Genomic DNA, 26,524 nt, shown 5'->3' on the forward strand with positions numbered 1-26,524 from the left:
AAGGCTTCCCAAGTAACATTCCCAATTACATCTTCTTCCTTTATATCCCAGTTTCTTAAGAAAAAAAGGTTTAACTTATGGGTTGGACAGGTTTAAGGGTCCCCACAGTATTTCCCCATGTTTTTGTGTCCAAGTGATTTATGGAAAGGACCTTTGAAATGAGCGAGACAAAACAAGCTACAATGTAAGTTATTGGTCAATTACGCACCTTCCATTTACATCCACAAAAGTGCTGTTTTTGCCACTGACAGGCTCAGATTATTGTTCTAAGTGTCAGACAACATTATGGAAGGATTTCAAAGGAGATTGACCTTTTTGTTAAAGAGTAAAATATTTTTTGTTTAACATGCCCCAAATCGCCGCTGCCAAACCAACCAGACTCTATTTAAATAAACAATACTTTTAGCATGTACAGAGCCAGCATACTTCCACATAAATAGGGTGAATTAAGGGTTAATTTCAAACAAGTGTGTGGAAAGACAGGCTTCTGAACATGCATTCGTTTTGGCAACAGATAATTTTACGTGGTGATCACGTGGTCAGGACAAAGGAAGTTGACTGGTAGGAGGCATGGATGAATTAACTATGAGCCAATAAGCCTTTTTTTTTTTTAATCGATAATCAGATCAATGATGATGTCTACACCCTCCGATACAGCAGGTGGCAGTATGCACCTGGTTGTGATCCGCCAATAAACACACGGAAGAAGGAGAAGAATAGCCAATGAGCGGCGAGTTGATGACGGCTGATGATCATAACGTTAGCCATTGGCTGGTTCAAAAGGAAGACGATTTGAGCGCTAACGGCTTGTTCATTTGTGTTGCTCTGGGAACAGACGTGTTGGTAAGCATTTCGACCAACTTTACTTATTATTTAGAAGTACATCGGTAGTTGTTTCTTTGTCTTCAAAGTTTACGTTTACTAATGCAATAGCAACATTACTGCAGCAATACTTGATGTGTTAAACTACGATAAGCTGATAGTTTTACGTTAACATTACATTAACGTGACGTTACAGCTGAACGTTAGTTAGCTAGTTCTTCACATAGTTAGCTAGCTAGCTATATGAAAAAAAATGCGACTCCCAAAAGTCACTCAGTAGTCTAACGGTGGCTTTCATTATCACAGAAATTTACATTTTGATATTTTTTTAATTCAGGACTTGTCGTGTTTATGGTTTCTTGTGTAGGTGAGCTGTCGAATAACACATTTTGAGACTATGGACAAAAGCGACTCCGGTGATAAGTCTCATCTCTACGAATTTGATGCCCCGTCCCACGTCGTCGACCTGGTAACGTTACAACAGGAGAATGCAGAAAGCGAAGACAACTGGTTTGGTAAGTCTAGCGTTTCCTACAATGTTTTTTTTTAATTTGACTGGTGTTTAGTTAATGGTAAAGTATTGAAACATTGGTTCACATTTTGCTTATTCAGCCTGACAACCTGAATGCTTAGGCTCAGGACAAATGGACAATGGTGACATGTATTGTTGTGGTTTTTAGAGTAGAGTCCGTTACTCTCAAAAGCAAAATGGTTGTGTTTCAAAAGAGGACCAGTTAACGTACAGGAAGTGAGTGACTTGGCTGCGGCGCACAGACATTGTCCTGACCCACACACAGCCTGGGGGGGTCGATGTTAGAAGAGGGCTTTTGCGATGTTAGAATCTGAAGAATCTGTTTTAATGGCCAACAAAAGTGTAAACGCACACAGGGAATTTGACTCCGGCTTTTTGGTGCTCGGAGTACAACCGAAATAACATAACGTTACAGCTAAAAGCGACAACACCGCTGAACAAGATTAACAAACCATTGACTACTGAGTACAGATGTTTGTGTATATAAAGTGCATATACATACATACATACATACATACATACATACATGCATGCATGCATGCATGCATGCATGCATGCATATTGGGCTGGGCGATAGGGAGAATATCTGATATCACGATATTCTTGACCAAATGCCTCTATCGATATTTCGTTGATATTCTAGGGTTGACAATTGGTGCTTTAACTAAATATTTTCACACTTAGATTTGACACTGTAGACAATGAATCATCAGTAATGTGGACATAATGTCTAAGTGGGGAAAAGGCAAATAATGGAACCGCTAGAACCATCTGGTAAGTTCAGAAGAGTACTTTACTGTAATGCAGCCTTTAAAACCAGTGAAAGACACCACTTATGTCATATCACGATATCCAAAATCTAAGATATCTGGTCTCGTATCACAATATCGATATATTGCCCAGCCCTACATGCATATGTACGTGAAATGGCTTACTGGGACAATTGAGCCATCGTTAAGGTTATTTAATTTTAATTTCCTAATGACAAGTCAAAATGTCTGCTGTGAAAAAGGTCCATTAGTGAAAAATGTGGATCAGTGTTTCCCAAAAAGCCCAAGATGACGTCCTCAAATGTCTTGTTTTGTCCACAACTGAGAGAGATTCAGTTTACTGTCACAGAGAAGACACTAGAACAATATTCATATTTAAGATGCTGCAAGAGAAGTTTTACACTTATCTCATAAAATGAATATCAAAATAGTTGGTGATTTTATTTAATAGTTGACAACTAATCGATAAATCTTTGCAGCTCTATGGACCTTTTTCACAGCAGATGAATATTGTATATCGTCAATGTTTAGGTTGAAATAATTTGGAAGAGTCCATTTTCTTGATCTTTTGACTGTCTTGTGTGTAGAACAACAGAGCGGTGGAACAGACGGCCACCTTAAAACTCCGAGGTCTACCCAATCCTTCAGGAGAAGCCATGCGTCCGACCTGCCTCGAGCCATCGTAGCCCCGCAAGTCAAGACAGAAGGGGACTCTGGTTTGTCATTTTATCATAGCTATTTACTAAAGATGCTATTTATTTATTTATTTATTTTGTAGATATATTTAAAGAAATGCTTAGTTACTGAGGGAATTGGAGTATAAAATACTCCCCACTGTAGTCTTTTTAAAGTGGGTCTGTAAAGAAGCTTGCTCCTTCTGCAGACAGAAACTCTAGTCAATGTGAATTCACAGCTGTTAACGATGGCTTCCAATAGGTCCTTAATGGATCATTAAGTCAATGATGCAGGTATAAATGACTTGGTTCATTTGCAAAGAAATTCTACAAATAAATAAACAAACACCAGTTTGATTTAGAGTCCCTGGGTTGCACAGAAATCATGATTTTAGTTCCCCTTCAAAAATGTAGGTGAAAGACACTTACAGACTGACGTCTTGTTCTCTGATTTATCACAGATACCTTTGCTAAATGTTGGCATTGGAAAGATTGCATTGGGTACTTTGTGTCTCTACGGTACAAAGACTATTTAAAGCTGAACTCTATTATTCAGTGAATAATCGTCATGATGTGAACACATGGACACTTCAATATTACAGCAGTTCCTGGGACTTCCACATCTCCTCCTTCAAACATAGTCACATCCTGGGGGGATCGGTCTCCTGCTCGGACTGGTGCGCAGCGAAGGACTCGGACCACTACTCAACTCCCTGCCCAACCACGCAGGTAAAGTCCTTGTGATGGCTGCTCTTGTACACATAAAAAAAAAGAAGTCTGCCGCTCTGTCCGTTCTGCTACAGTGATTTGTATGGGAATGGCCTTTCTATTTTATTTCTATGGTTTTACATGATGATGATTCTGGCACGGTAGTGTGGTTAATCTGTTGCATTACACCATGTGACTGTCCACAAGCAGACAGAGCAAAGTGTGTCCTCTTGTGTCAGTCTCATACAGTCACCGTTATACGGTCTGTTCTGTGTGCATACATGGATATTCCTGTGTTGTACTGCCTTTTGGAATTGAGATTACAACTTAAAATTTAGATATCAAGTCAAGTTGACTAGCTGTGGGGAATGTTATTCAGCCTGTAAAGACGGTTGTATGTCTGTGGCTCAGAGTTGTCTTGGTTTTGAGGCTGGAAGACTGTTTTACAGAAAAAAAACAGATTAAATGATTTAAGATTAAAATGTAAGGAGAGTCTAATAAAAGGTGCTATAGAGTTGAACCAAGTGCTTTAAGAATAAAGTCTAATTGTTTCTCATTAATTCATTTTAGGGCGGATGGGTCTCCTGCTCGGACTGGTGCACGGCGAAGAACTCAGACCACTAGTACGCAACTGCCTGCCCAACCACGCAGGTAAAGTCCTTGTGATGGCTGCTCTTGTACACATAAAAAAAATTGTAACTGAAGGTACAGTTTTTATGGATTTTTGTGTTATGTGATGGATGGTAGTGTTCTGATGTGATAGGGAATGTCATTCCAAATGTATGTATGAGAAGGATTTCTGACCATAGTTGTTTTTTGTATGGGGGGGCTGGAATTAGTGCCTGAGGGACTGACCTATTGAGGCGTACTGGTCTCATATTGTGTGCAGCAAGTGCTGTTGAAGGGCTCTTTTTGAATCTGAAAATGAAATGTAATAGCGTGGCTGTTTCTGTAGTTCTGGTAAGTTTGAGAGTGCACTGCAATGGAGAGACCACTCTGGAAGATTACTGTGGATCTTGAGAGCTCGATTGTATAGTCGTGCTATTGGTTCGGTAATTTCCTTAGTGGTAAGAGACCGGATTGGAAGACAGTAGGACATTATTAAACAGTTATGTAAGTAGGTTTCAGAAACAGAAAAGGAAAGTTATGATCTAATCTTATTATAAACAGTTTCTGATTCAGCTTTTGTTCGATTAGAAATGTGTTCCCGGTATGTAAGGTGTGAATCAAGCAGCACGCAAAGATATTTGTAAGTCTTTGTGACGACAAGATCTTGGTTTGCAAAGGTAAAATGGTCTGTGGCTCAGAGTTGTCTTGGTTTCGAGGCTAGAAGACTGTTTCACAGAAGAGGAAAAACCTGAAAGATTTAAACCATAGGGAGGGTCTAACAAAAGGTGCTATAGAGTTGTGTATCATGAGATGTGCAGAACAAAGTACTTGAAAAGCAAAGTGTGTAAATGTTTCTCGTTAATTTATTCATCTTAGGGTTTCAAAACGTAAAGAGATGACCGGCGGTCCAGCCTCACCACCGCCAAAGAAACCCAAACCGTAAGTGTCATAATATTGTCTTGATTATGCAGCGACTGTCGTCTGCCTGGATTTTTGGGAAAAGTATTGCCATACTTGGAACGGCTTTATCAGGTTTAGCTTTGACTCTGTATCAGGAGCGGCTTCGCCACGCTCAGTTTCCACCGCAGCTCAGGCACTCCGTCAAACATGCAGAGGGGACAGAAGCTCACCTTTTGGGGTGCTTTCAGTCACCAAAATTTGGCACAGATTGGTTTAACTTGAGTCGGTTGTTACATTTAAAAAGCCACTTTTACACAACGCTCACGCATAAGGGAACCTGTCAAAGTCGTCACTTTGTATTACCTTTTTTATTTTTTTGTAGTTTTTCCAACTGTGGTTGTTTCTTCCAGTACTCCTCCTCTTGCCCGAAAATCCAGTAGTGTCCTCCGCAGCAAGAGGCAGTCCAATGCCAGGAATGCACCCAAGACCCAGGTGGCGGTGGCGGCAGCAGCAGCTTCCTCTACTTCAAACGCAGAGTAAGTCTTCTAGCAGGGTGACCAGTGTGTCTCAGCCTCCTCCTGCAACCTCTCGTCTTGTGGTTACATAATCGAAAACCCCGAAGGGACTAGGAGCTCTGCTGGCACCTCCGAAACACGTTTCTCGTTCAAGGTTTGTACATCCCAGTCGAGAAATGTATATCCCGATTTATACGACCCATAATCGGCTATTAATAATACGACTGCAAGAGATATTGCTTGGCGAGCCAGAGCACTGGAGATTGACTCTTCAGGAGGAATCAAGTTTAAGTAGTGAGTACATAAATTAATTGATCAGTCTGTAATAGCTGTAAAATTAAGTGAGGCACTGCAGTGTTTCCTGTGGAGGGGCAGTACGGAGGCTCCACGCACAGCTTTCTCCGTAGCTTACGTAAGTGGCCTGAAGTTTATACTTGTGCGACAAGCATGTGTGTTTGAGAGTGGCGGTGATTTAGTTTTGGAGCAAGTAGTGACTCTAGAGTCGTTGTGTGAAACAGTGTCTCCGCTGTTCTGTTTCTGACCACGGTGGGAAATCTGGAGCAGGAGAAGTTAACCCTCTCCTTGATCTCATGTTCATGGAGAAGGAGAACACGTCACTCTACGGCGTGGAGGCCGTGCCTCTACGTACGTAGCCACGTAAATCTACGCGATTTAATGCAGAAGCATAAATCCTGCTTTACGGTGCCAGAGAAGAACTTGTTTATGCAACTTGTGATCAGCCACATTGGGTAGTTAAAGTGTTAATGGCTGTTGTAAATGATTTTGAATGGGATTTCTCCACTTTTTTTTTTTATATATAAATGAGTGAGATGGAAAAGCAGTTTATAGCTGTATTTTGACTTATGATTAATTTTTTTTAAACAGTCCGAATAGTTCCGAACAACAGGAGCTGGAGCGCATCCGGATCCTCCAGAGTGAAGTTGCTCTGCATCGCAGGAAGAACGAGGCCAGCTACAAAGCTGCTCTGGCTGGCAGTGAGTCGACATTACTGACTTTATGAGCGGCTGCAACCAGACAACGGCCTCTTTTTAAATGTGCTGGCTAACCAGCTGTTTGTTACCATTTCATACCAAAGATTTAAAAGTCGTGCTTCTGATTTTGACTTTACAACTTTTCAGTTCCTCCACCAAAGAAGATGGTGCTGTCTGCGACTGTGCCAAAGGAGTTCCACTTCAACGCAAACACCCGCGCTAAGGCGACCGCTTCATCCAGTGCAGCCCAAAAGGAAGTGGACTTTATCAGTCAGCTACGCAAACCCTCCTCCCAAGTAAGCGCCTCATTATGGTGACTCCTTTGTTTTCTTTTTTGTTATAATGCAACCTGAATGGTCCAACCTCTAATAGTCCACGTAAGACCTGTTAAATGTCAGATTGTCTAAACTCAACAACTGGATGAATACAACTTCCCCTAAACATCTTCAGCAAAACCCAAATGCATATTGTTAGATGGAAACTACTAGTTTATTAGCACACATTCATTTGAGTAAAATCTTAATGAGGAAAAACGGGGATTACCAGGATTTTAGAGCACTCATTAGCTTGTTATTGTCACATCATAACCACAACTCTTTGTTTGTCCGTACGTATGAAACTCCAGAGACAAACGCCAGTGCTAGCCCACCAGGTAGGTTGGAAGGCCTGCTCCGCTGCCACTTCGTCTTCAATCAGCCCTCTCCAAGGACCGGCGTCTATTACGCTCGCTGCTCCGGTGTCGGTTCATTTGTAGACCTTAAATACGCAGACAAAACATCGACACAACTTGATTTTTTTTGGGGCGGGGGGGAAATGATACGTTACGGCATTCAGAAAAACACAGGTTTCTTCCAAACTGTCCTAAACCTTCGCTTTTGTAAACACTGAAGCAGATAAGCCACTCCCACCTCAGCCTGGCAGTAGGCAAAAAAGAAGCAAATAGGAAAAGACTATCACAACAAGTGCTGTCAATGTGCAGTTATCTGCATAAAGCTTAGTGGCTGTCTGTCGCAGCGAGGCTAGGCTGTATATTGGCAGGGAAAACCCTGAAAAATATCAACTACCTAATGTTTGAGAGGTCTTTCTGCTTGCCGTTATAAAACTTTAATCTGCTGTCTAGTTGTAATTATCAACATTGAGCCGAGAGGAAAGTAATTCAGGACAACCAAAGTTATATATAGACAACTTGACTCACTAGAAACCTACACTTAATTTTTAAAGTTGCAACCCCATTTGTTTTTTTCCTTCTTTTTAGGCAAAGGCTTTGAGAGGTGCCACAGTGCCCAAACCCTTCAACCTGTCGACAGGCAACAAGAGAGAGGCGGACGAGCCGGCTGCCTACGTGCCCATGGCCCAGCAGATAGAGCGCTACCATAAACGAACCCCTGAACGCTACCATCTGCGCAGCCGCAATAGTCGAGATGGAGGTCTGCAGGATGCTTAAATTTTGTTTTTGAAAGTGTTTTTATTATTTAAATTTTTTTTTAAATCTGTGCCGTGGGTTTTTTTAATACAACGCACGGGTTGTGTTTATTCTCAGGGCCGTGCGCAGTAAAGGGTGATAAGCTGAAGCTCACGCAGCCTCACACGCCACACCTGTTGACCCGCCAGAGGAGCCGGCCGACCACCGTTAAGAGCAGCGCTGAACTGGAGGAGGAAGAAGTGGAAAGACTTCACAAGTAAGAACCTTTTCACTGTAGCGTTTAAAGGTCTCATGACATGGTGCTCTTTGGATGCTTTTATATAGACCTTAGTGGTCCCCTAATACTGTATCTGAAGTCTTTTATATAGACCTTAGTGGTCCCCTAATACTGTATCTGAAGTCTCTTTTATATAGGCCTTAGTGGTCCCCTAATACTGTATCTGAAGTCTCTTTTATATAGACCTTAGTGGTCCCCTAATACTGTATCTGAAGTCTTTTATATAGACCTTAGTGGTCCCCTAATACTGTATCTGAAGTCTCTTTTATATAGGCCTTAGTGGTCCCCTAATACTGTATCTGAAGTCTTTTATATAGACCTTAGTGGTCCCCTAATACTGTATCTGAAGTCTCTTTTATATAGACCTTAGTGGTCCCCTAATACTGTATCTGAAGTCTCTTTTATATAGACCTTAGTGTTCCCCTAATACTGTATCTGAAGTCTCTTTTATATAGACCTTAGTGGTCCCCTAATACTATATCTGAAGTCTCTTTCCTGAAATTAGCCTTGGTGCAGAATTACAGCCACTAGAGCCAGTCTCACAATGAGCTTTCCTTAGGATGTGCCATTTCTGAGCGTGGGGGTGTGGCCTTGACCAACTGCCACTTTGCTCATTTGAAAGCCATGACACACACACAAACGCACACGAGTCAAATTCTCTGGGTGGGCAAAGCAGAGAAAGGGGAGGTAACCTTGCTCCTTATGACCTCATAAGGAGAAGATTCCTGATTGGTCCATCTTAGTTTTCATTTTCTCAAAGGCAGAGCAGGATTCCCAGGGCTCAGTTTACACATCTCACCATTTCTAGCCACTGGGGGGACCATAGGCAGGCTGGGGGAACTCATATTAATGTTAAAAAACCTCAAAGTGACATTTTCATGCCATGGGACCTTTTTTTTTAACCCTTGTCTTCCCATCGACCGTGCAACTTTGTTTTTCGGGGTCAAAATTTAAACAATTTTTAATTTTTCAACATTTGATCGTCTTTTTCAAAACTTTGAGATTTGGCTTTACCTTTTGTACAGCGGGAGGACAAGGATTCTCTTTTTAAAGTCCATGGTTTCAATCGCAGGTTTAAGTTCAATGCCCTGGAGCTGAACAAGAAGATTTTGGAGGGTGCAGAGTGCCTGAAGAGGCCAGCAGTGAAGGAACCCACCGTGCCTGAAGGCTTCGAGCTGCAGATTGATAAAAGGATCCATGAGAGACAGGCGACCAAGAAGCCTGAGGAAGGAGAAGAGAAGACTCACACCTTTAAAGCCCAGGGGCTGCCCATCAAGATCCTGGAAGGAGTAGTGGTGAGTTTAAGTCATGTGAAGCTTTTAAAGAGTATTTCCATGGGACTGTAGTGTACAGTAAGGGTGTAAAGCACATTGTGACACAATATTATATTGATTCTTTTGGATAATTATGTCACAAAGTCTGCCACAATACAATTTCAATTCACTGGCCTGCGATCGTTATGAGACGATATTATGCCCATTTAACACAATCAGTTACATTTATATTAACTCAGAAAAAGCATGATTATTTTTTTTTTTTTCTTCAACATACAGACACTACAGATTAATATACACACAAGCAACTAGAGGAAGCGTTGACATGGATGATACTGCATCGATTATCGGCAGGCTCATAATTTATTATTTCTGTTGACAATTTAATGAAGGCCTAACAACATTTCTGTTTACATATTCTGGTATGTTTTGCACATTCAGGAAGTTCTGTGTGCTCAGTGATGTATAGTTTTATGTATCCATTTTTAGTCTTAGAGCACTGCAGAATGTTTTTGAAGCTTGAAAAGCTATGAATTAAATATCCTACATGGCTTTAATAGAAAAATATATTTGACTCATCGTGATGCATCGATATCTAATTGAATCGCTGACATCATAATCGGATCAGGAGATCAGTGAAGATTCACACCTACAAGCAACAGATGTGATCTGGAGATGCAAAAAAAAAATCTTGAGGCTTATCTGGACACTTGAATACATAAAATACGGATATGAGAAGAGAGTGGTAGAAAACTAAAATTACACACAATATCAAATCATCAGGATAAATAGGAACGGTGAATGAATAGGAGTTATGTGGGTTGTTTACAAAGACATCCCATAGGCATAACGCAGCACAGACTAGACAAACCTTAACAGCTTTCTTAGTTTCAGCTTTCTAAGTGTTGACTTTAAACAATCTGATGGTAAAGCTGTATCGGTATCGATACAAATTTTGTGATTTAAAAATTGTGTGTGTAAACATGAAACTTAAAGTCCTTTTGAACAATAACAGAGGTTGTAGAGGTCCCTCTGGTGGAGAAACTACGCAACACCAACACTCAGAACATGGTTGAAGGGGGTTTTGTCCATTTTATTTTTTTTAAATATAAATTTATCTTGCTTTATAAATATCAATAGTTTGTAAAATGCCTAATATCGGCCTGCCGATATGTCTGGCTCTAAATTGGATCATTGAACTGATGAATTGATCGGACTCAATGTACCGTTACACTGTAAACCGTAAACCAAGGATTTCCTCCCAACAGGGCTTGCCGGAGAAGAAAGTTGTGAACCCCACTGTGCCAGAGTCTCCGGCCTTCCTCCTGAAGAAGAGGGTTCGTAAGAACGCCGAGGTCGAGGAGGTAAGAGCACATCGGTTTGTCTTATTTAATTGGTTTTCTTTCCTCCCTCCCTTCACAGACACACTCAGTGTGTTTACATGCACAGCAGTAACCGGGGTGTGGTGAATCACCATGTACTGCCAGTTCTCCCTGTATACATGAGGGGGGGAAGAACAGCGGAGTAACGCTACCTCCGGTACAGTAGGCGGCGCTTTGCCAAAAATACAACTGGCTTTATCTTCCGGTTGACCTATGTCAACATACACCCATCGGCCTCTCAATTAGTCACATTGAACAACCTGAACACCTTCTCGCCACAGCGTAGGAATCCAGTGTTCACCCTGACGACTGACAACTTGGCTCATTATATCAGTAACATGATTTATAATACAGATGAACACACCATAATATCCCGGTTACTGAAGGACTTCTCTACCTCTATAACTCGGTTATTAGGTGTATGGTTTTTACATGGAGTTTGAGAAATCGGGGTATTTCCTTAACTAAAATATAATTTTATTTAAAACTGCTATTAAACTCTGAATTTTCTTTGATTTGAGGTAACCCAAACCCTCCTCTTTTGGCCAGGTAAAGCAGCCCTCGCCCATCAAGGCCCCCCCAGTGCCTCATTTCGGGCTCCCCTTCCAGCCCCAGCTGCAGGAGAACCACCACGTGGAAGTGTGTCCGTTCTCCTTTGAGGAGCGAGATCGAGAGAGGAGAGCTCTGAAAGAGAAGAAGCTGGAGGAGCAGAGAAACGGAGAGGTGGGGGTCCAGAACAGAACCAGGGTCCATACAGCAGGGGTCTATTGTTTAAGCCAAGGACCCCTGAACTGAGAGAGACAGAGCAGGGACCCCCTACTACACATGTTGTATAAAAATTAAGTTGGGCCTACAATAAGCTGTAGGGTGGCCTAAAGCCTTTGTACATAGAATAGTAAGCTTTTAAAATGGCCTTTTTAACTGTTGGCATGATTTTATAAATCATGTTTTCATTTTAAACTATCTGTGGATGGATATGTTCGTTAGGGACTACTTTACTTATAGGCCTCAGTGTGGATTTATATTTGCTAATATGTTGGATTCATGTTAAGACTTAATTTTTGAAAAAACGTATTACTTTAACCCTGCATTTGAAATGCTAGACTTTGAAAGTAAAACTAAATGTAAAAAAAACCTAACTGTAGTCAAATGTTCCACTAGATTTACCATAACCTGAAATCCCTTTCTCTCGTTTTCCTTTTCCAGGTTCCACACTTTAAGGCCCAGCCCCTGCCGCACTTCGACACGGTGGTCCTCCCCGAAAAGAAGAAGCTGGAGCCCACCAAGCCCGAGCCCTTCAGGCTGCTGCTGGATGAGCGGGGGGCTGCGAAGAGCAGTCGCTGGGAACAGATGGTACGGCGCACACACTCTGCCCCCGCACGCATAATCTCAAGAATAACCAACTTTACCTCGTGTAGACATGAGAGTAAACGTGTGCTTTTTGTTGCAGGTTAAAGAAGAAGAGCAGAAGCGGGAGGAAGGGGTAGCATTTAAAGCCAGGCCCAACACGGTCACTCACAAAGATCCTTTCCAGCCCAAAAAGGAGGCCCGGGCTCCAGTGGGTAAGCCAATCACTGACCCCGACCCGTGGAGTCAGACACACGGACGTGCTTTAATATACTTTTAACACAACTAATCAAAAAACGGGCACATCTGACTGGCTGACAGCTCAGACGCACTGTAGGTCCAGTAAATAGTCGCTCCCCACCGTTCAAACCTCCCAGACAGTGAGTCAGCATTAACGCGGTGTTCCTGTTGCTCGGAGGAATACAGCTGGGTACCAACATTTGATTATTTGTGGAGCGAACTGCCTCTGCAGTATCGAAAAATACAACTCCAAATCAGAAAAAGTTGGGACAGTATGGAAAACGCAAATAAAAAAAGTAGTGATTTCTAAATGTACTTTGACTTGTATTTCATTGCAGACAATGTAAACACAAAATATTTCATGTTTTGTCTGGTCAACTTAATTTAATTTGTAAATATACATCCTTTGCTGGGTAAATTTGGTTAAATGATGTGATTTGAAACAGGTGATGTCAACAGGTGATTGTAATGATTATTTGGTACAAAAGCAGCATCCAAGTAAGGTCTAGTCCTTTAGGAGCAAAGATGGCCAGAGGATCGCCAGTTTGCCAACAAATACGTGAGAAAATTATTGAAATGTTTAAAAACAATGTTCCTCAAAGAAAGGCAGACATTTGCTTATTTCACCTTCAACAGTGCATAACATAATTAAAAGATTCAAGGAATGTGGAGGAATTTCAGTGTGTAAAGGACAAGGGCGCAAGCCTTAGCTGAACAACAGTGATCTCCGATCCCTCAGGCGGCACTGCATCAAGAATCGTCCTTCATCTATAAGCGATCTCACCACATGGGCTCAGGAATACTTAGGCAAACCTTTGTCAAGTACCACAATACGTAGTTACATCCACAAATGCCAGTTAAAACTGTACTGTGCCAAAAGAAATCCCTACGTTAACAGTACACATTAAATTATGTGCTGTTGTATTGTCTGCAATAAAATACAAGTCAAAGTACATTTAGAAATCGCTTTCTTTTTTTATTTGTTTTCCATACTGTCCCAACTTTTTCTGATTTGGGGTTGTAAGTAAGGAGTAAATCTCATTAGGGTCAGGAGCCAATAAGCACGCAGCGTGTTTCTACCAAGATCCAATAATGCTCCTGATTGGCTGTCTACCATTACACGATGTCATGGTAGAATTTCCCAGAAACGCCACGTTGTGCTTGGACTAAAGGGGAAAGCTGAGACAACATCGGCAAGGTTCAGCTAAACGTAACGCCTCCAGCGCGAGTTTAAATCCTCAATCAGGACATAGGAACAACACACATGGTGGTTAAACTGCTGCCTTGCTTAACGGTCTCTCAGCTGAATGTTAATTAAATGCTCACGTAGGGCTTGGCGATATGTAGAAAATCGAATATCACAATATTTTTGACCAAATACCTCTATCGATACATAACGATATTGTAATGTGCTTTCACCAAATATTTACACAATGAGGTTTTTGATAAATAATAATCAGTAATGTTGATATAATGACTAAGTGGGTAAAGGCAAATAATAGAACAGCTACAACAGTCTGGTAAGTTCAGAACTTTACTGTAATGCAGCCTTTAAAACCAGGGAAAGGCACTTATGTCATATCACGATATCCAAAATCTAAGATATCTAGCTCCTATCATGATATCGATATACTGCCCAGCTCTATGCTCACCTTTTTTTTTTTTTTTTTTTTTTTAAAGGCTCAGTGTGCATGACATGGATGTTAGGAGCTTAAAAAAAACCAACATTTGTACCATAATGTTTCTCTTTTTTTGTTATAAATGGATTTTATAAAATGATAATATGAAATGACTTGTTCCACAGCTGTGGAGGCCTTTGAGCTGTCGACGGAGCGGCGGGCGCACGAGCGCCAGGAGTTTGAGCGGCTGGCCAATGAGAAGGAGGCGTTCAGGATGCGCATGGAGGAGAAGCAGAGACAAGAGGAGGAGCAGAGGCAGAAGGAGGAAGTCGCCAGGCTGCGGCAAGAACAGGTGATGCACAACACCTTCTAGAAGATTAGAGAGGCCACATCTCCACCACCACCTGCTGGGTTTAGAGCCAGAAGAGATCTCTGTACACACACACACACACACACACACACACACACCGGTGTTCTTATCTCCAGTAGAAGAACTAATCTCCATTTAAACTAATGGGGCGTTCTTTTTGTTCACCAAAGTCGATCTATGAGTCGTTTTCTGGAGTTACGAACCGGAAGTTTCAAAAAGAACGCCCCGAGGTCGTGTAGATATACAACTCGTCAAGTTGTCTGAACTCTGAGGACCCAGAGTTCACTTTCAAAGATGGCTACGTCGTAGGAGTTAAACATAGTGCTGTATACTGCTACCTATAGACATGTCTCTACAGTCTTATTAGGAGTTAAACATAGTGCTGTAAACATAGACATGTACAGTCTTATTGTTAAACATAGTGCTGTATACTACTACCTATAGACATGTCTCTACAGTCTTATTAGGAGTTAAATACCGCCTGATTAGTTATTTTGTAGCTTGTGCAGCTGAAATTGTCTAGAGACGCTCGGTTGCTATATGACAACAATGGCTTTAAGCCGAGTCTGGAGCAGAAAGCAGAGCAGTAGCCTAACGTTAATCAAAACGTAATTTTCATGTATCAAACTGAAATATATTGGGAATGAGAGGGGGGGAAACACCAGAGCAGGAGGAATGAGAGGGGGGGGGGGGACACTAGAGCAGGGGGAATGAGGGGGGGGGGACACCAGAGCAGGGGGAATGAGAGGGGCAAACGTAGCAAAAGATATTTGTCTTTAAACCAAAACGTAGCGATGTAAATGTGGCCTGTGAATAAAGTTTCTGTGTAAAATTTTAGAGACTTGGTGGAAACTGCCAGTCTGGATCAGGTCCTGGTCTGTAGTCTGGATCAGGTCTTGGTCTGTAGTCTGGATCAGGCCCTGGTCTGTAGTCTGGATCAGGCCCTGGTCTGGATCAGGTCCTGGTCTGTAGTCTGGATCAGGTCCTGGTCTGTAGTCTGGATCAGGCCCTGGTCTGACGCAGGTTCTCTTTTTATCTCCGCAGGTTCACACTGCTCAGCCCATCCGTCACTACAAACCTGTCGCCGTGAAGAAGAGCGAAGTTCCTCTAACGATCCCTCAGTCGCCAAACTTTTCCGACCGCTTCCGCTTGTGATCGGCGCGCTTTTAATTTACAGAAATCTGCTTATTTTACAATTTTAAAAAAAAGTTTTCATCTTTCTAAAATGACTTTTTACATCTTTTAGCTTGTTAGTCTGTATAATACTGGATGTAAAGTTGTTCTGTCTGTTCCATGTTGAGCTTTGGCTTGTAACCACGCGCTGTACATTTTTATTCTCTCCTGCTTTTTCTTTTTCTTTATGACGAAAGCGCTTTACATTTGGTCTGTGATAACTCTCCTAGCCATCGCATATTCATCCCATATTCTCTCGCTCTTTGCCCTGTTTTTTTTTTGTTTTTTACTCAATAAAATGTTACAAAATATTCCCAATGATTATGGACATTTATTACTTGAAATTTTGACCGAAGTTAACTTTGCAGTACATCGAAGTAGATCTGTAAACTTGGAAAACTCAACGTGTGGCGTAAATCCTTATTTCTGGTTCATTTAGAAACAGTTAACGCAGTTATGCTTAATTTTTAAAACCTGAACATTTTTAAATGTTCTTAAAGAGAGGCCATGTTTTCTGAGCTTTAAGTCAATTATTTTTAGTGTGCATGTGTACTTGTAAAGGCAAGGCAGCTTTATTTGTATAGCACATTTCAGCAACAAGGGATCTAGGGGATTTCTATCTGAGAATAATAATCTGAGATCGAAGTTGTGCAATTGCCCAATAGCTTACATTGTAGCTTGTTTTTAAATTGTTCCCGTCAGTCCTTTTTTTTTTTTTTTTTTTTTTCGAGAAGATGTCGGTTATCTTTATGTTGGCATCTTAAACTCTGGATTTATGGTTAACTGCTCCTCAGATCTCTGCAGGGTAAATCCAGACAGCTAGCTAGACTATCTGTCCAATCAGAGTTTTCTGTTGCACAACAAACTACTTTTGTACGTACACACAAGACTATTGTGATTGGTTTAAAGAAATGCTAATAAACCAGAGCATGTTTTTCTCCCAACCAAGAATGCTGTGGACTAGCCAGACCCTCCTTCACAGCGCTGTGGAGGAGGGTCTGGCAATATGAGACTACTTTGACACATAAACATGGGACAATATGGTCCAGGTTGGGAAGGATAAAGCGAAGTTGCCCTGTAACATCTTATTGCATTTTGCTTCCATATCTGAGGTGTATTTTAGACCAGTCTCACCTTGCCACAATAATAATCTGGCCACAACGAGAATCTATTCAGGGATGGCTGCTCAGGCTTTATCCCAGCACTCGACAACCGGGGAGACTTTTAGTTAATACACACTTCACACTCTTCAGTTCACAATTTTATTCAAGTTATGTTCAAAGCACAGTGATGGCTTTTAACAAGAAATTACAACAGTGTGTATTTAGTTCCACTTTACTAACCGCTGACCAAGCACAAGAATTATGCTCAGATTCCAATATGAAATCTTAAAAAAAAAAAAAAAAGCTGTTATATTGCAAATGTAAAAAAATTCAGAGTGTGGCTTAAAATACACACACAATAAATAGAGGCTTTAAAGGCTTTGGAGTGTCTCAGTTCAAGAAAGAATTGCTTTGGATACACAAAAAGGCAAAGTTAGTGTATCTTACTGAAGTAAAATTTAATAACCGAAGTTTTACTAGTTCTAAGAAATGGAAGCTGAACTGATTTCCTGAGAGGACAGGATTCAATGCTCTCCAGACCAAACAGGAGCCCCCCCTTCATGGCTGCCCCAAAGTTGCTCCACGTGGAATGATAACAGCAGCTTCCTGACTCAAACTCCCTCCCGTGGCTTTTGCTCAAGAAAATCATAAATGTAAAAAACAACTCTGCTGTAATACTGCTCGTTTCTTACAAATTCAATTTAAAACCAGATTAAGTAATATGCAACACAAGCACAAACCCAAAGTAGACAATGAAGTCTTTTCTTAAAGTGCTCATATTATGCTCATTTTCAGGTTCATAACTGTATTTAGAGGTTGTACCAGAATAGGTTTACATGGTTTAATTTTCAAAAAACACTTTTTGTTGTACTGCACATTGCTGCAGCTCCTCTTTTCACCCTGTGTGTTGGGCTCTCTGTTTTAGCTACAGAGTGAGACATCTCACTTCTGTTCCATCTTTGTTGGGAGTCTCACATGAACAGTACCTAGGTCTTCCCCTGAACCCTTTTAAAGCCCAACTAACCCCCAGCCACGTGCCGAATAAGGGTGAAACTGTCAGTCTACCTGCCACAATGAGAATTGAGTGATTTCATTAGTTGTTTTTGCCACTTTGCTGTTCTTTCACATTTCAACCAAGTCAGCAGTTTCCTTGGATTTGAGCTATAAAAAAAAAATATATTTATTTAATTATTTTAATTAATTTGGTTTCGTTAATTACTTGACAGCACTTAACCCTCATGTTGTCCTCGGGTCAAATTTCACCCGTTTTCAAAGTTTCTATGCCCAAAAACACCACTGATAGTTCCATACATGAGACAGGCCGTGATTATCCATCAACATACGTAACTATTAGTCAAAATAATTAATAATTTATGGGGGTTTTTTTCATCAAAAATTTGGTATAATTTAATATAAATGAGGTTTATTGACCATAAATTCAAAAAAGCGTTGGAAACAAAAGTGACAAACAATTTTCCATAAAAGAGGGTTCAGGGATCCACGAAGGACACGGCGATGTAGCGCACGCCGGCGGTGGTGGGCAGGCCTTCGTGGTAGTGGGTGAGGCGGCCCGGGTGCATGAGGCTCCAGCCTTTACGGGGAGCCTGAATGGAGCAGTCGTAGCGGAGGAACCTGCACCCTCCACCCTGCAGTCACAACACAACACACGTTATCACCCTCCACCCTCCAGTCACAACACACGTTATCACCCTCCAGTCACAACACAACACACGTTATCACCCTCCAGTCACAACACAACACACGTTATCACCCTCCAGTCACAACACAACACACGTTATCACCCTCCAGTCACAACACAACACACGTTATCACCCTCCACCCTGCAGTCACAACACACACGTTATCACCCTCCACCCTCCAGTCACAACACAACACACGTTATCACCCTCCAGTCACAACACAACACACGTTATCACCCTCAAGTCACAACACAACACACGTTATCACCCTCCAGTCACAACACAACACACGTTATCACCCTCCAGACACAACACACGTTATCACCCTCCAGTCACAACACAACACACGTTATCACCCTCCACCCTGCAGTCACAACACACACGTTATCACCCTCCACCCTCCAGTCACAACACAACACACGTTATCACCCTCCAGTCACAACACACGTTATCACCCTCAAGTCACAACACAACACACGTTATCACCCTCCAGTCACAACACAACACACGTTATCACCCTCCACCCTCCAGTCACAACACACGTTATCACCCTCCACCCTGCAGTCACAACACAACACACGTTATCACCCTCCAGTCACAACACAACACACGTTATCACCCTCCAGTCACAACACAACACACGTTATCACCCTCCACCCTGCAGTCACAACACACGTTATCACCCTCCAGTCGCAACACAACACACGTTATCACCCTCCAGTCACAAAACAACACGTTATCACCCTCCACCCTCCAGTCATACCACAACACACGTTATCACCCTCCACCCTCCAGTCACAACACACGTTATCACCCTCCAGTCACAACACAACACACGTTATCACCCTCCACCCTCCAGTCACAACACACGTTATCACCCTCCACCCTGCAGTCACAACACACACGTTATCACCCTCCACCCTCCAGTCACAACACAACACACGTTATCACCCTCCAGTCACAACACACGTTATCACCCTCCAGTCACAACACAACACACGTTATCACCCTCCAGTCACAACACAACACACGTTATCACCCTCAGAGTCTCATCCCTCCAGTTTCAAAGTGGGTTTGACTTTTGGTGAGTTTAACCAGTGAGGTGGGTTTCACCGGCAAGCTCACTTGAAGGAAACTTTCCTTTTTCCACTGCAGGAACTTCACAAAATGTCAGTTGGCACTGGTTATCTATCTATCTATCTATCTATCTATCCTTCCAGAAAAATGTTGAGTTGTGATTGCTTCGGGCAAAAATCCTGGATTATGCGGCACGTTTACGTAAAAAATATTTTACGTAAACGTAAAAATATTTATGCAATTTCATGTGATGAAATCGCGGGAACTTGCAAAAACTGCAGTTTAAGAGAAAAAAAAGTGATTTGATGACATAATTACAATAAAGTTCCCATGGCAACAGGGGGAAATGCCTGCTCTTGTGTGAAGTAAACACAAAATTTTAAACTAAACTAAAATGCAGGGATCATGAAATCATGCAAGCCCTGCATATTTTGCGCGGAAATCTGCAATTTATGCGGCGAAAGTGCGGCGTATTTGGAAAAAATGTGCGGACTTTGGCTGATTATGCACTGAGTTATGCGATTGCATAATCACTTTTTTCTGGATGGACTGATATACATATATATAGTCTTAAATTCGCTGAAGTGTTGTCTTGTAGGTCTTAAATAATTTGAAACGGGTCTTTATTTTCCTAGTTCCATGTAATGCCTCATTTTTTATTTATTTTTTATTCCATGATGTTGTAGTTCTGTCGCTCGTCCAAATATAATTTTGCTGTATTACGACTACAAATGAGACCAACACGCAACTTATTGCAGCCAATCCGTTTTCGTGTTATTGGCGCGAGACTCTTTCGGATTGTACCACAGACAAACAAGTCCAGGCATACTTGGCTTGAAAAAAAATTCTGAAATTCTGAATTATGCAAGTTCCAGGTACTTCCAGTGTGTTGACCAATTTTTTTAGGTTCAGACCAGAAAATCAAAAGTCAAAATTACCGTCAGCCTCTTGATGTTAAAGGGATATGCCACAGTTTGTTGAAATATGGCTTATCCCAGTCTCCTCTAGCTTTAGATAGGTGGGGTCTCCTCTAGCTGTAGATAGGTGGGGTCTCCTCTAGCTTTAGATAGGTGGGGTCTCCTCTAGCTGTAGATAGGTGGGGTCTCTCCTAGCTTTAGATAGGTGGGGTCTCCTCTAGCTGTAGATAGGTGGGGTCTCCTCTAGCTGTAGATAGGTGGGGTCTCCTCTAGCTGTAGATAGGTGGGGTCTCCCCTAGCTGTAGATAGGTGGGGTCTCCCCTAGCTGTAGATAGGTGATAGGTGGGGTCTCCTCTAGCTGTAGATAGGTGGGGTCTCCTCTAGCTGTAGATAGGTGGGGTCTCCCCTAGCTGTAGATAGGTGATAGGTGGGGTCTCCTCTAGCTGTAGATAGGTGGGGTCTCCTCTAGCTGTAGATAGGTGGGGTCTCCTCTAGCTGTAGATAGGTGGGGTCTCCTCTAGCTATAGATAGGTGGGGTCTCCCCTAGCTATAGATAGGTGGGGTCTCCCCTAGCTGTAGATAGGTGGGGTCTCCTCTAGCTGTAGATAGGTGATAGGTGGGGTCTCCTCTAGCTGTAGATAGGTGGGGTCTCCCCTAGCTGTAGATAGGTGGGGTCTCCTCTAGCTGTAGATAGGTGGGGTCTCCCCTAGCTGTAGATAGGTGATAGGTGGGGTCTCCTCTAGCTGTAGATAGGTGGGGTCTCCTCTAGCTATAGATAGGTGGGATCTCCCCTAGCTGTAGATAGGTGGGGTCTCCTCTAACTGTAGATAGGTGATAGGTGGGGTCTCCTCTAGCTGTAGATAGGTGGGGTCTCCCCTAGCTGTAGATAGGTGGGGTCTCCTCTAGCTGTAGATAGGTGGGGTCTCCCCTAGCTGTAGATAGGTGGGGTCTCCCCTAGCTGTAGATAGGTAGGCCAACACATTTTTTGTGCATGCATTGTTTTAGTCCGGTGCAACACCGGCAGCGCCGCCGCTAGTTAGCTTAGCGTAGTGAATGGAATCCTATGTTGCCGGTTAGCATGTTGTGAGTAAAAGTGAGCTGACAAAAAAAAAAGCCGTATATAGGTGGGGTCTCCGCTAGCTGTAGATAGGTGGGGTCTCCCCTAGCTGTAGATAGGTGGGGTCTCCTCTAGCTGTAGATAGGTGATAGGTGGGGTCTCCTCTAGCTGTAGATAGGTGGGGTCTCCCCTAGCTGTAGATAGGTGGGGTCTCCTCTAGCTGTAGATAGGTGGGGTCTCCCCTAGCTGTAGATAGGTGGGGTCTCCTCTAGCTGTAGATAGGTGGGCCAACACATTTTTTGTGCATGCATTGTTTTAGTCCGGTGCAACACCGGCAGCGCCGCCACTAGTTAGCTTAGCGTAGTGAATGGAATCCTATGTTGCCGGTTAGCATGTTGTGAGTAACAAACAAAAGACAAAAAAAAAAGCCGTATATAGGTGGGGTCTCCTCTAGCTGTAGATAGGTGGGGTCTCCGCTAGCTGTAGATAGGTGGGGTCTCCCCTAGCTGTAGATAGGTGGGGTCTCCTCTAGCTGTAGATAGGTGGGGTCTCTCCAAGCTGTAGATAGGTGGGGTCTCCCCTAGCTGTAGATAGGTAGGCCAACACATTTTTTGTGCACGCATTGTTTTAGTCCGGTGCAACACCGGAATCCTATGTTGCCGGTTAGCATGTTGTGAGTAAAAGTGAGCTAACAAAAGACAAAAAAAAAAACCTAATTACTTGCACTGACACAAAAAATGCGTAGGCCCACCTATCTACAGCCAGGGGAGACCGTGATAAGAACTACTTCAACAAACAGTGAAACACTTTTTCCATGAGGCTGTTTTTTTTTTTTTTTTTTTAGCTTTGACAAAGCGACCTATCGTGTTTTCCCACACTCGCCAGTAAAAGGCTTCTTCTTTCACCAGTGTGGCGTCTCTCTCTGACCACACACTAACCGCTGTCTGTCTGTCTGTCCGTCTCTGAAGAACCATACAGATGTTTGTAGTGGTGAAGCTGCTCGGCCAGTCTTCCCAGCCCACCACGTTGAACCCAAATCGGCTTCTTTTGCAACTCGGCGCGCACCGGAGTTACAAAAGCTCAGAGGTGCACGACCACGTGCTGCGACAACTTTGCATAAACCACGCTTTACAGGTTGTTGAGCTCCTGCGGTGGAAAATGGCCAAGAGTGGAAATTGGATCAGCATCACTTGTCCAAATGTGTTCATCTGAACTGATTTTATTCAAATTACAGAGTATATGTGATTTCTAGAAAATGGCCTGTGACGAGCAAAACCAGCGTTGTTGTTGTTAGAATAATTATCCACAATCAAATATCATTTAGTCTGTACTTTTTCTTTCTTTAAAAATATTAGGTTCAATTCTCAAAAAAGCCTTGTGGGAATTCTAACCCACTACATAACATGTCATCACAACAGCTTCCCAGATGATAGACAGTGTATTTAGCGGTTGTTTAAATCCATGTAGCGTTAAGTCCAGTTTATGGAAGATGTAGGGAAACAACATGGAAGCAACGACTGAAAACAAAACAAGGCTCCGAGCTTCTTCAGCTTCATGCAAAGAAGATAGAAATGACAAACGTAGAAAAAAATAAAAAAGGAAACAGAAAGTGAGAAACACCGGGTAGGGGGGGCGTAGATGTACATGCCAGAAGTATGATGGCATTCTGTTTCCCATGATGTGGTTCTGATTTCAGCACCATGCTTCATCCAACCTTTGAGCTTCTCTGTGTTTTTTTCAGTTTCTCCGTGTTAGTTTTCTTTACTATGAAAGTACTCTGGAAGTATTTTCTAAAGTCCCAGAACCCACTGAGAGGGAGTCTTGTGTTTGGATGTTTTAATCGTCAAACGGCCACATGCCGAGAATCAAAAATGACACACCTTCGACGTTCTGTGTGTGTGTGTGTGTGTGTGTGTGTGTGTGTGTGTGTGTGTGTGTGTGTGTGTGTGTGTGTGTGTGTGTGTGTGTGTGTGTGTGTGTGTGTGTGTGTGTGTGTGTGTGTGTGTGTGTGTGTGTGTGTGTGTGTGTGTGTGTGTGTGTGTGTGTGTGTCGCGTTAGATCACATCAGTTGCCTGTGGCGTCGCTATGACGACCAGCCACGCTCGCCTCACGCATGAGGCGGTACTAAATCGGCCGAGCCGAGTAGAGCTGGTACTAGCAGTGGGTAAGCACCATTTGATACCGGTAACTGAACACTACTTTCTTGGAGTTTTAACAATAAGAAATGTATTTATTTTTCAGCTCCTACTAGAAAAACTTGTTACTAACCTAGCATGTTTGTTACAACCTCCTTATGTTTCTGCTACGCTCTGCGATTCCCTGCAACGTCCGGCTACGTCACCCATGCTCTGCTGTGCCACGTTACACCCCGTAACACCCTCCTGTTCCCTGCTATGACATGAACTACTACGACTACCATTGTGGTCACTGTTCCATTATCTTTATTGTGATTATTATTTGCCACTGTTCATCACACCCCCAACCGACAAGAGTCAAGAGTCTGGGTCTGCCCAGGTTTCTTCCTAAAAGGGAGTTTCTCCTCGCCACTGTCGCAATAGCTACTGCTAATGCTTGCTCTTGGGGGAATTATTGGGTCTTTGTAAATTATAGAGTGTGGTCTAGACCTACTCTATCTGTAAAGTGTCTCGAGATAACTCTTGTTATGATTTGATACTATAAATAAAATTTAATTTAATTGAATTGAATACTACGTGAGCCATCTCTGTAACGTCTCTGTAAAGTTTTTCCTGTGTGTCTCTACGACGTGCAACGTTAGACAGCCAATCAGCAGCATTCATAGATCTTGGTAGAAGCATGCTGCGTGCTTATTGGCTCACCAACGCTGACGAGATTTGCTTCTTAGGTATTGGTATTATTTGGTATTGAATGACGAGGCATTTTTCAACACTCGATACTTAGGAGGCAATTCCTTAGGTGCCTAAAATGTACTGAATTCGCTACCCAGCCCTAGTTATCATCAGCTGAATCTGATTTTCAGAGTGAAAGCAGCGCGGATGCTCACATCAGTGTAGTTATATAGTTAACGTTCTTGGTGTGAACGGGACTTTAATCTGTAAGTTTGTTAGGTGTTGTCTAATATGAACAGTTGCTTGTGTAATGGGGATTGTATGTTGGGTACATTTCGTTCTTACCAACTGTTCTTTTAAGATATAGTAACCGTGAGTTAACCTGTTGGAAATGTAAGATTTCTACCAACCTCTAAACACACTCACCTGGTAATCAGGGCCCACTTGATTGAGCGCAATGTTAATAGTGAAAGTGGAGGCGTCGTGGTGCGGTCTCAAAGACGGCTGCTCGTCTGGCTTATATCTAACTACAAAGGCCAAGTCAAATTGAGCCTGGAAACACACAGAAAGGAGTCATGCAAGCATTCGCATAGAAACAGCTCATCTGGCTACAGAAAGAGTGTTACTGAGTACACATGTACGCCCCACACACAGCTCCTGCTCAATAAAGAAAAGCATCAGAATGGTTGCTGCTCCCGCATTCACGTCCAGAGATGGAGCAAAGAAGTAGAAAGAGAAGATCACCTGCATCATCATATCCTGGAGCTTCTATTAAAAAGTAACTTTGTATATTTATTCAACCTGGCCCCTTTATTTTTGTGTGTGTGCCTAAGTGACTGATGGCAACAACAATTTTTGAAATTGGTCCAGTATTAAGCGAGATCGCTAGCAGCAAAACAAGCTGCAATGTAAGATTATCAGGCAATTGCGCACCTTCAATTTACATCCACACAAAGTTCTGTTTTTACCACTGACAGGCTCAGATTATTTTTGTTTGACTACATTTTGGAAAGAATCCCTACAGAGATAGACCTTTTAATTAAAGAGTAAGATCCTTAAGATCCTTGAGATCCTTAAGTAAGAGACTCGAGATCACCATCGCCAAACCCACCAGACTCCATGTAAATAAACAGTAATTTTATCATTGTAAAACACACTTCATCCAAAGTCGACAAAAACTAAGTGCAACAATAGAAAGCCATCTTGGTTTGTCTTTCCACTGTTCCAACAATCACTACTCTGGTTTGGTTGAAATAAACCCTTAATTCACCTATTTACATGTGGAAATATGCTGGATATATACATGCTAAAATTAGTGTTTGTTTAAATTGAGTCTGGTGGAGTTTGGCAATAGCGATTTTCGGGCTGTTAATGTTAAACAAAAAGGATCTTAGTCTTTAACAAAAAGGTCTATCTCTATAGGGATCGTGTCCATAATTGTTATCAGACACGTAGAATAATAATCCGAGCCTGTCAAGTGGCAAAAACAGAACTTTTAGTGGACGAAATTTGCACATTGGCCCTACATGATTACATTGCAGCCCGGTTCATGGCTGCCGGTTAGAGCGTTCTCACTCGATGCTGGACCAATTTCAAAGACTTTTTATTCACATTAGTCACTTAGACACCAATGCATTGGGAAATAGGGTCCAGGTTGAAAAAAATAAACAAAATTACCCTTTGACTGCCAGCTCCTCCCCATTTACCTGGTAGTCAACGTCTTTGCTGTTGAGAGCTATGTTAATAGTGAATGTGGAGGCGTCATGGTGAGGGGCGAGCAGGGGCTGCTCGTCCGGTTTGTACCTCACCACAAAGTTCAGGGGAGAGGCACACTGATGAGAGAAGACATTTTAGTCAACAGAACACACAGGAACCAATGAGAGAGCTGTAACGGATGGTTACAGTCATTTTCAATTAGTCTACACATCATCTCATAGCCTATATTTTATAATAATGAGTCTGTTCCCGTTTTAATTTGCTGTTAAGGCAAACAGCACTTCCTCCATGTTTACCTGTTGTGTTGAAATTCAGTGTAATGTACCGTCATTTCTGCAGCACAACTTCCATCATTATCCATTGCTTCCACTTTGCCATTTGTTTGATTGTTGTTGAGATACTGTCAATCCAAACTTCCTGCACAGATGCTTCACATTTCCAGTGCCTCAAAGGGCATAATTCTTCCCTTCCCCGATAGGGTTTTAATTTGAAAGCAGGACAGCACAGAATGTTTGGCAAT

The 26,524-nt window shown here is 42.3% G+C and overlaps 2 protein-coding genes across 5 annotated transcripts in view; one reads left to right on the plus strand and one right to left on the minus strand.

Moving 5' to 3' along the window:
- Positions 1 to 664: 664 nt before the first annotated feature.
- tpx2 (TPX2 microtubule nucleation factor) lies at positions 665 to 15,940 on the plus strand. Of its 2 annotated transcripts, none has more exons than XM_028584026.1 (18): positions 665 to 843; positions 1,190 to 1,337; positions 2,712 to 2,840; positions 3,404 to 3,527; positions 4,077 to 4,157; positions 4,992 to 5,054; positions 5,426 to 5,551; positions 6,416 to 6,525; positions 6,670 to 6,818; positions 7,778 to 7,949; positions 8,063 to 8,201; positions 9,295 to 9,517; positions 10,765 to 10,860; positions 11,428 to 11,601; positions 12,085 to 12,231; positions 12,329 to 12,440; positions 14,270 to 14,436; positions 15,499 to 15,940. In XM_028584026.1, exons 1-18 carry the CDS (start codon positions 724 to 726, stop codon positions 15,607 to 15,609), a joined length of 2,391 nt encoding a protein of 796 aa, XP_028439827.1. In that variant the 5' UTR covers positions 665 to 723; the 3' UTR covers positions 15,610 to 15,940. The 2 variants fall into 2 exon arrangements, with proteins under 2 accessions (XP_028439827.1, XP_028439826.1); XM_028584025.1 differs by having other exon boundaries at positions 668 to 843; positions 3,401 to 3,527.
- Positions 15,941 to 17,624: 1,684 nt separating this feature from the next.
- Positions 17,625 to 26,524, minus strand: part of plod1a (procollagen-lysine, 2-oxoglutarate 5-dioxygenase 1a) — a 41,539-nt gene continuing 32,639 nt past the window's right edge. For 2 of the 3 annotated variants that reach the window (XM_028584144.1, XM_028584143.1), the window contains exons 18-19: positions 25,995 to 26,120; positions 17,625 to 18,376 (exon numbers count right to left, since the gene is read on the minus strand). In XM_028584144.1, coding sequence (XP_028439945.1) covers positions 18,221 to 18,376; positions 25,995 to 26,120 — 282 coding nt within the window. In that variant the 3' untranslated portion in view covers positions 17,625 to 18,220. Of the gene's footprint in view, positions 18,377 to 24,714; positions 24,841 to 25,994; positions 26,121 to 26,524 lie in introns of all 3 variants that reach the window. The other variant, XM_028584142.1, reaches the window with a different exon arrangement.

This window comes from Perca flavescens, chromosome 7, assembly GCF_004354835.1.
Source record: "Perca flavescens isolate YP-PL-M2 chromosome 7, PFLA_1.0, whole genome shotgun sequence".
Lineage (NCBI taxonomy): Eukaryota > Metazoa > Chordata > Actinopteri > Perciformes > Percidae > Perca > Perca flavescens.

Excerpts from the sequence above, each read along its gene's own strand:
- tpx2 (XM_028584025.1), top strand. The coding sequence starts at position 724 with ATGAGCGGCGAGTTGATGACGGCTGATGATCATAACGTTAGCCATTGG. Across the intron at positions 11,602-12,084 it reads AGGAGCAGAGAAACGGAGAG|GTTCCACACTTTAAGGCCCA; the intron begins GTGGGGGTCCAG and ends TTCCTTTTCCAG. Across the intron at positions 14,437-15,498 it reads CCAGGCTGCGGCAAGAACAG|GTTCACACTGCTCAGCCCAT; the intron begins GTGATGCACAAC and ends TTATCTCCGCAG.